Source organism: Myotis brandtii, unplaced genomic scaffold (assembly GCF_000412655.1).
Source record: "Myotis brandtii unplaced genomic scaffold, ASM41265v1 scaffold889, whole genome shotgun sequence".
Classification (NCBI taxonomy): domain Eukaryota; kingdom Metazoa; phylum Chordata; class Mammalia; order Chiroptera; family Vespertilionidae; genus Myotis; species Myotis brandtii.
Window position 1 is genome coordinate 586,713 of NW_005371640.1, and position 9,912 is coordinate 596,624.

Here is a 9,912-nt window from a genome sequence, read left to right on the forward strand (position 1 = left end):
TTCAGAGAGGAAGGGAGAGGGAGAGAGAGATAGAAACATCAATGATGAGAGAGAATCATTGATTGGCTGCCTCCTGCACGCTCCCCACTGGGGATCGAGCCCGCAATCCAGGCATGTGCCCTTGACCAGAATCAAACCTGGGACCTTTCAGGCCGACGTTCTATCCACTGAAGGGCTAGGGCCCTTCTATTATTATTATTATTATTATTATTATTATTACTATTTCAATCTAACAGGGATCTTCAGTCTCTTCTGTGAGGAGAAACACAACTTTGTTTTTATTTTCCAGGCCGTTGGGAATAGGAAAGAGAGAGACCGTCTGTAGAGGGCTCAAGCAAAGTGCCTATCAGCCATGTTTCCTGGCACATTTCAGAGGCTGAATAAGGAGGCACCAGTTGGGAAAAACCACCTAAATAGCCAGAGCTTCCCTTTAAAATGACATGATTTATTTAAAGCATTGCAATTAGAATACATTTGCTGTACTTCTTAAACAGAAGAAACCTCATCTTTTAAACTTCTTGATTAGAGGAGCTTCATTATCAATATACATTATACTACTTTGCTTAGAGCATTTTAGAGCTTATTAGAGGCTATAGATTATTTGCTTCTATGACTTGCTTTAGACCAGGGGTGGGGGACCTTTTTTTTCTGCCAAGGGCCATTTGGATATTTATAACCTCATTGGCGGGCCATACAGAATTATCAACTTCAAAATTAGCCTGCTGTATTTGGTCAAATATTTAATTAACTCATCCCTAATGCCTTGGCTGGGCCAGACCAAATGATTTCGTGGGCCTTATATAGCCCGTGGGCCAGACATTCCCCACCCTTGCTTTAGACTATTGTGCTTTTTGACTACGTCTGTTTTTAGGTTTTCTGTCTTCTTGGATGAAGAAGACAAAAATGAGAGATTCATTTTTGCCACTTAAGGCTTAGGGCAAATGGCCCAATGGTAACAGAACATTGTCCAGAGGATTAAAGTCCAAACTAGATGATGGCAAGAGCCAACCTTACAAATGAGATCAAGTCTCTAGCACCAGGCAAATCAGCCCGAGGGAATGAAAACAGTTCTAATTCCCTTGTGTTTGAAGACTCATGGATGCAATGATCAAAGGTTTTGATTTGTGAACAGCTTGGCTCAAGAAATCAATAAGCAAGCTGTAGATCCCTTCAAAACTCTAAAATACATCATTACACTAGTACTTAGAACGTAACAAAGCCCTATCTAAGCACAACATAAGGATGCATAAAAATTAAAACCTGTACATCAAAACATTTTCTTGAACAAAGTTCGAAGGCAAATGACAAACTGGGCAAATATTTTACTATGTACGTGATAGAAAAGGATACATATTCCTAACCTAAAAAGAACCTTTACAAGTCAATACCACCCAATACCAATAAGCAGTGGGTATAAAAAGGCTCTTCATATAGATGTTCCCATAAATATAAGAAGACACCTTTCTTCACTTACAGGATGAGAAATGCATTCTCAAGTTCAAAGTGAACCTGTACAGGGTGTTTGCCAGTGTTGTTTGTGGAAGTGGGGAGTTGGAGACAACTTAAGTTTGTAGTTATCTCTTCTCCCTATCCGCTCTTCAACTACCTAACCAGTATGTTCTATGCCGAACTGGTGTTCAATAGATAAATGAATAAATGATCAGAAACATGGGTGATGCTCTATGTGACTTTAGCCCAAGTTGCTCTCTCAAAGTTTTCTGTGTACATTGCTCTCTGCCACTTCTGTCTATAATTATACACGCTGTTTCCTCTCCCTGGGCTTTTTTTCTGTCCTACTCATCAAGCCTCATCTCCTCCAGGTAGCCTTCCCTCCCTCTGTAATTGCAAATGAGACACACTCCAAAGGAAAAACAAAGGGTTGTAGGGGAAAATCCAACCTGTTCATTGGTTGCTCACTATGTGCTACGAGTTCTAGTAGGGAGCGAGCTTACAAATATAAACAAGGTTCTCTGTTGTGTAATTGCTGATTGTCCCCCTCCCCTCCCCCATGTCAGCACAGAGGTTCTAAGAGGGAAGGGCCTGTGTCTGTTTTGTTTACATGGCATCCCCTTGTGTAAGTTTCCTCAGAAACCAGCCCGAATCTGGCATGGAGTGGATGATCACCGAATGTGTGCTGGTTGCAAGAGGGAATCAATCATTTAGCATCTGTCATATGTACGTATATATAAGGCATAGATGTATATATCTGTATCTATATATGGAACACAATACATCTATATCTGTACCTATGCCTGTCTCAGGACCATCTGTATATACCTGCCTATCCATGTTGGGATGACCTGGGAACATTTTTAAAAGTATGTAGCATAGGGACTGAGATTGATGAATGACAGTGATCAATTCCAACTGATTTGTTAGCCACCCAGGGGCAGGGTGGGAGAGTTGCTGTGCAAGCAATACGTATTATTGACCGGCCTTCCCCGCCAGGGCGCTTCTGTCCCTGCAGGGAGCTCCCAGCTAGCTGGAGGGGGGCTTCATCAGAAGCCCCCAGACCTTCGGGATCTCTCTACGTGGGGGGGCGGGTGCGACCAGGACCAGGAAGTCCTCTATCCCCAGGGGCTTTGCAAGCTCCGAAGACCCTCCCACTGCTCGCGGGCCCCGGCTGCGCTCCCACCTGAACCTTTCTTGACCCGCCGTATCCCAGATCTGGAGCTTGATGCGTTTTCCGGGCTCGATCTCCACCAGACGGGAGAAGAAATCCACCCCCACGGTGGGGTCCGAAACCTGGGCAAAGCGGCCCTCGGTGAAGCGGCGTATCAGACAGGACTTGCCCACCGTGGAATCCCCGATGACAATGAGCCGGAACTGGTACAGCCAGATGGCCTCCATGGCTGGGCTCGGCAGGTCTCCGTATCCCTGGCCCTGAGCGGCGAGAGGGGGCGTCCCGCCGAGGCCCCCCCCTCGGAGAGTGCGGCTCGGTCCGGATCTAGATCGGCTGCGAGCACATCGCTTGACTGGGAGCCCGAGGCGAGGTAGGCCCAGGCGCTGGGAGAGCGGAGGGATGGATGCTGCGCTCGCGGAGGTGATGAAATGGCAGCAGCATCAGCACCACGCACTCTGACTCATCACTGACAACCGGGTTACTGTAATCCCCCGCATAGACGCGACGCCTGGAGCCGCCGCACTGTCTGTAAAAGGAGCGCACACAGAAATGGCCCCACACCGCTGGTTCCCTTCTCTAGTTCCTCCACCCCCCGCTCCGTTCTTAATTTAAAATGTTACCTGTCAAATTGCAAAAGTAGTACCTTTTCTTAAAACTAGGAAGCAATACAAAAATGTACACAAGAATAAAAGTGCGTAATTATCTGCGCCCCTCCCTCCCCAAGATATTAACAGCTTGACATATATATTCTTCCACATGGATTTCCTTGAAAATATATATGTATACATAAGCACATGTATACATATAAAACATGTGGCCCTAGCTAATATGGCTCAGTGGATAGAGCATCGGTCTGCGGACTGAAGGGTCCTGGGTTCGATTCCAGCCAACGGCACATGCCAGGGTTGCAGGCTCCATCCCCAGTGTGGGGCATGCAGGAAGCAGCCGATCAATGATTCTCTCTCATCATCAATGTTTCTCTTTCTCTCTCCCTCTCCCGTCCTCTCTGAAATCAATAAACATATATTTAAAAACCCCAAAAATATGTGTATACACATATACTAGTACATTTATTGCTTTTTGATTTTACAAAAATTGGATTAAAATAGACCTGACACTCGCTTTTTGAAATTAACAAAAAAAATCATAGACATCTCTCCATTTCCAACTAATCTTCATTTTGCCATTACAAATGCTCCTAAATACAGTCACAGATACATTATTTCCATTAGAGAGAGTCTTACAACATGGCTTAGGAAGTCGAAGGAGATGAGTATTTTAAACGTAGTGGATATGGGCATTACATGTAGTTTGCAGAAATATTGACCAATTTAAATTCTAGTCAGCAATTGGTGAAAAGACCATTTGTTTGCATCATTTCAAGCATGGTATGCTATATTCTCTCATGATTCTTGCCAATCTGCTGTAGTTAAATAAAAAAGTGTCTCTGCTTTATTTTACATTTCTCTGCCTACTAATGAGGTCAACACCATGCCTTGTGCATTGGCCATTTGTATTTCCTATTCTGGGAATTGCCTCTTCATATCACGTGTATTTTTTCTATATAATCTTTTATAATTGCTTTACTCATTTTTTGTTTAAAACCCCCCACAGTTTTATTGATATATAATGCACATGTCATATAATTCACTCACTCAAAGTGTACAATTTATTAATTTAATTTAATTTTTAAAAATATATCTTTATTGATTTCAGAGAGGAAGAGAGAGGGAGAGAGAGATAGAAACATTAATGATGAGAGAGAATCGCCATCTTGGTTTCTCCCTGGCTAAGTTATTCTTAAGAAGTATTTTATTCTTTTTATGCTATTGTGAATATGATTATTTTTTCTAATATTAAAGCATTTAAAATTTTTGGAATTGTTTTCTTAATTTTATTTTTGGATTGTTCATTGCAAGTGTATAAAATACAATTGATTTTTATATTGACTTATATTTTTCAACTTGCTAAACTCATTTATTAGTCCTAATAGCTTTTTAGTGTATTCCTAATGATTTAGTCAAATGCTTCTTCTGCATTTGTTCGGATGATCATATGATTTTTGTTTTTATTCTCTTGACATGATATATTACATCAATTGATTTTTGAATGTTGAATTAACCTTGCATCCCTGGTGTAAATCCTACTTGATCATGGTGTATAATTTTTATTTGGTTTGCTAGTAGTTTTGAAGAGTTCTACATTCATATTCATAATATTTATTGGTCTATAGTTTTCTTTTATTGTAATGTCCTTGTCTGTTTTTGGGTGTGTGTTTTTGTTGTTGTTGTTGTTAAAGCTCTTTTAAAGCTTTTTATAAAAAGCTTTATTGTTTCCATTGGTCCAGTGCATGGGAGAGGGCTACAGGGTGGTTAAAAGGATGGCTAGGGGTTTCAGGGAGAGGCTCAGGCAAGAGCCAGATACCATGGGATGCAGAGGGGCCCTCAAAGGCCTCTGGGCTCCAAAGGCTCCTAGTCGTGCTTGAGGGCGAGCCTTTGGAAGAGATACTCACCCAACCCAGCTTGGGGTGGCCAGGCTGTGGAGGTGAATCAAGTGTAGCCCATCTTCTTGATGAGTTTCACCTGCTCACCCAGGAAGTGGTTCTGCAGGAAGTTACAAAGCTGAGGGTCTGTGCGGGTAGAACCAGGGCTGCAGGTCCAAAAGGGCCTGGTTCAGGTTCCCCTCCAAGGCCATGGTGGCTTCCATGGCATCCTGAGTTTCCCCCACTCATCTTGGGGAGGCTTCAGCACGTTCTGGAGAGAATGCGGCCACCATGCTGAGTTTCTCAGCTAACTCTTGGAAGAAGTGGCCCACGCCCTCCAGAGCCACATGGTCACTGTGGAAATAGAGGCCCAGAGAGAGGTAGGTGTGGGAGGCCCGCAGATGCGGGTTGGCCAGGCGGTTGATGGCAGCCTCCACTCAGTGGAAAGATTCTGACGAATTTGGGAGCTCATGGTTGTTCGGCAATAAGGCGTTAAGATAAAAAACGGTGTTGACTGGTTTCAGAGGCTGAGGATGGTTCCGAAGGAAAAGAGATTGGAGGGTGGTCAGAGGCTCAGATTTTTTTAGTTTGTTTGAATCACTGCATGACTCTAAAGTCTCTTTTAATATATAATTGCTCCACCTCCCCTTTGTTTCCTTTGCAGTTTATTTGTTCAAGAAACTCGGTCTTTTTTGTCCTGTAGAGTTATCCATGGTCTGAAATTTGCTCCTTGAATCCCTAAGGTATTGTTTAACATATTCTGCTCTTCCTTGCATTTCTGTAACCTGGTATTTAAAAGTAGGGCTTGAGAGATTTATGTTTGATTATTTGGCATGTGGTCTTGGGTACTTCCATCTGGACACAATAATGTCCCCTTTTTTGTGATGTTAGCAGCTCAGCTATTAATAATCTTTTCTCAGATCCATTATTTCATGAGGGTTTACAAAACGGTTATATTTATATTGTATCATTCTTTACTTATTAGCTGGGCTATTTCTATAAAGAGAAACTTCTCTGTATAAAGATGATTATTATAGTCTGAGATATGATTATACATAAAACATAAAACATGCTTGACTCTTTCCCTCTATTCACCAGTTTTCAATATAATGAACTATTTCTCTAGTCTTCCAAATGTGACCAATAAGGTTTTCTCAAAAGGATCATTATGAATTCATGCATTGAAATGTATTCAGTGTGTTTCCACCTTAGTAATATTCAAATTGTCCCATCTTTGGCTCCTGAGTCCCTTGGACAGGACCCTGTTGTTCGTTTCCAGCTTCCTTGCTGGTGGTATGATATGATGTTACAGCTTCACCAGGCACCTTTTCTGTCCCAGACCTGGAATCAGCTGTTTCTGCAAGGAGCCCTGTGTTTTTTAGTGAAAATGTTATTTTGCAATTAGGTTTCTAGGCATTTTCACGAGGAGTAAATTATCTTCACCGGAAGGAAGTAAATCCATTTCAAGAAACCAGTTTCTTTGCTCATCCACAGAAGAAACTCCTCATCTGTTAAAGTTGTATCATGAGATTGCAGTGATTTAGTTCCATCTTCAGGCTCCACTCCTAACTCTAGTTCTCCTGCTGCTTCCACTACATCTGCAGTTACTTCCTCCACTGAGGTCTTGCACCCTTCAAAGTCACCCATGAGGGTTGGAATCGGCTTCTTTCAAACTCTTGTTAATGTTGATATTTTGACCTCTTCCTGTGATTCACAAATGTTCTGAATGGAGAATCCTTTCCAGAAGGTTTTCAATTTACTTTGCTCAAATCCATTAGAGGAATCAGTATCCATGGCAGCTGTAGTCCTTGTCTGGTTTTAATATCAGGGTAATATTGGCCTCATAAAATGAGCTGGGAAGTGTTCTTTTCCCTTATGTTTCTTGGAAGAGTTTGTGAACAATTGATATTAACTCTTTTTGAAAAATGTTTGCTAAAATTTAGCAGTGAAGTCATATGGGCCTGGACTTTTCTTTGTGGGTAGTTCCTTGATTACTAATTTAATCTCTTCATTTGTCATAGATTGTCTATTTCTTCTTGAATTAGTTTCAGTCGTTTGTATCTTGGTAGGAATTTCTCCATTTTGTCCCTTGAGTGTGCTTGTTAGTTCGTTGAAGTATACAGTAATTCCCCTTTATCTACAGTTACACTTTCCCAGGGTCAACTGTGGTCTAAAAATATTAAATAGAAATTTCCAGAAAGAAACAATCATACGTTTTAAATTGTGCACCATTCTGAGTAGTATGATGAAATCTTGTGCCACCCTGTTCTGTCCTGCCTGGGATGTAAATCATCCCTTTGTCTAGTGTATCCATGCTGTACACAATACCTGCCCATTAGTCGCTTAGTAGCTGTCTCAGTTATCAGATTGACTGTCATGGTACTGCAGTGCTTGTGTTCAAGTAACTCTAATTTTACTTAATAATGGCCCCAACGTGCAAGAGTTATGATGCCAGCAGTTCAGGTATGCCAAAGAAAGGTCATATATTGTTTTATTTTATTATCAGTTATTGATGTTAATCTCTTAACTTTGCCTAATTTATCAATTAAACTTTATCATAGTATGTATGTGTGTATATATGTATAGGAAAAAAAACATAGTACAATATATAAAGGGTTTGACACTATCCATGATTTTAGGGATCCACTGAGGGGTCTTGATACATATCCCCTGTGGATAAAGGGGAAAGCTGTAGTTGGAATCATTTGTATGTTTTCATTTAGTTTTTGGATTATTGTTCTCCTATCCTTGTTGATTTTATCTTTTTAATATGTAGAACATTAACATAATTATAAAATGTCTACACTATTCAAAAATATATGCACAGGAATGATAAAACTTCCTCTCTTCCCCACCCTTTTTACTCCTTGTACGTAGCCAATGTTATTTGTTTCTGGTTTACTTTTTGTGTTTCATCTATAAATGTTCTTTTATTTCCCTTCATTTGTTACATAAAAATTAGAGTAGAATAAACTTCTCTAGACTTATCTTTTTAACTTAATGATAAACATTCTAGAAATCACAGTTTGGTTCATAGAGATTTTTCTTATTCATTTTCATAGCTGTCTAGTACTCCATTATGTGGATCTACCAAGTTTGCTCAACAACTCGCCTATGTGTTGGCATTTAAATTGTTTATAATATTTTGCAATTATAAACAATGCTGCAATTAATAATCAAATATGTATGTTTTTATTTTGTTAGAAGTATATCTTGAGGTAAATTCAGAAAAATGGGATTGCTGGGTCAAAATGTAAGTACATATGTAAAGATACTGCCAAATGACCCTCTACAAGTATTAGTTTGCAGTTCCGCCAGCAACATATGAGAGATGGTGAGAAATGGTATCTCAGTTTTGTTTTAATTTTTATTTCTGTAATATTTCTCAAGGACTTTAACTCCTCTTCTGGGGAAAGGGTTAGTTCATTTTCAACTTGATCCATGATAGTTGTATCATGTTAGGTGAAATAATGACCTTGTTATTATCTCCATTTGAGATTAAGTATCATTTAAGGAGATGTGTATGTGTGTCAAGTTGATAAGGGGTCAACTTGTTGTGACCCCTTGTGATGTGTAACTCAACTTGTGATGGTTAACTCTGTGTCAACTGGACTGGCCATGGGGTGCCCAGACTAAACATGCTATCTGGGTATGTCTGTGAGGGTGTTTCCAGATGAAATGAGCATTTGGATCTGCAGACTCAGTAAAGTAGATTGCCCTCCTCATTGTGAGCGGCTATTATAAAAACTGATGAGAGACTAGATAGAACAAAATGAAGAAAGAGAAATTCATCCCTTTCCCTGCCTCACTATTGGACCTGGAACATCTCATCTCATCTTCTGCCTTTGGATTGGGAGTTACACCAGCAGCTCTCTTGATTCGTAGGGACTCAGATTCTGCCTGTGTAATGCCCTATGTGTAGTAGAGTGCAGAGAGCTGCAACTATCCTCGTGTCTCTAGTGGAGGCTCTGAAGAAACAGCCAACCCATAGAGACTAAATCACACCCCCAAAAAGGTACATTGATGGTGATAATAAAATCAACAAGTTTTGAAAATGATCTGCCTGTGTGTGTGTGTGTTCGTGTTCTTGTGGATTCTCTGATGGTAGGGAGGAAGGGAGAATAGGAAGAGGCAGGTTTGTGAGAAGAGAGGAAGGTAGAGTCCAGCAGAGCTGTGGATCAGACTAGCAGGTCGACAGTTACACAAACATTGGGTACAAGGACTGGGTCATGACTAAGCACTGAAGAAAGATTTCCCTTCTTGACACTTTAACACATAGGCAAGGAAGCAAAAACCTTGTTGTTTCTGTGGAAGGGGGTATTGGAAGAAAAAAAGAAGGGTGACATCAGGGTTTAGATGACCAGAACTCAGATGGGGAGATATCTGATGTGAAGGAGAGTGGGGTAGTGTGTAATAACAAGTTGGACTCCATTTTTGTTGTTGTTTGACCGTTGACAGTTTTGAAGCCCTACTCTTTTCCTATCTTCTGCCCCACATCTGGGCAAGTGGATAAAGAACTCTGACAGAACGTTGAACCACAGTAGCCCCAGTTCACAGGAACCCTCACCCCAGGGCCAGCTCTTCACCACCATAAAGCCCTAAATCAGTCTCTTTTCCCAGCTCTCTCAAACGAGTCTTGGTCCTGCTCTCCCCAGAAAGCCTCATTATGTGAGTTAATAAACTATTGATTCTCTATGGGGTGACTCCAACAAGCTCACATACTTCATAGAAGCTTAATTAATGCTCTGTGTGTGTGTGTGTGTGTGTGTGTGTGTGTGTGTGTAATGGTACTTTAAGATACCAGTAT

At 41.0% G+C, this 9,912-nt stretch overlaps 1 protein-coding gene across 1 annotated transcript in view; it reads right to left on the reverse strand.

Moving 5' to 3' along the window:
- Positions 1-3,158, reverse strand: part of RAB39B (RAB39B, member RAS oncogene family) — a 6,933-nt gene extending 3,775 nt beyond the window's left edge. The window contains exon 1 of the mRNA XM_005885021.2: positions 2,636-3,158. Within this exon, the coding sequence (XP_005885083.1) occupies positions 2,636-2,850 (215 nt within the window). The 5' untranslated portion in view covers positions 2,851-3,158. The remainder of the gene's footprint in view (positions 1-2,635) is intronic.
- Positions 3,159-9,912: the final 6,754 nt, after the last annotated feature.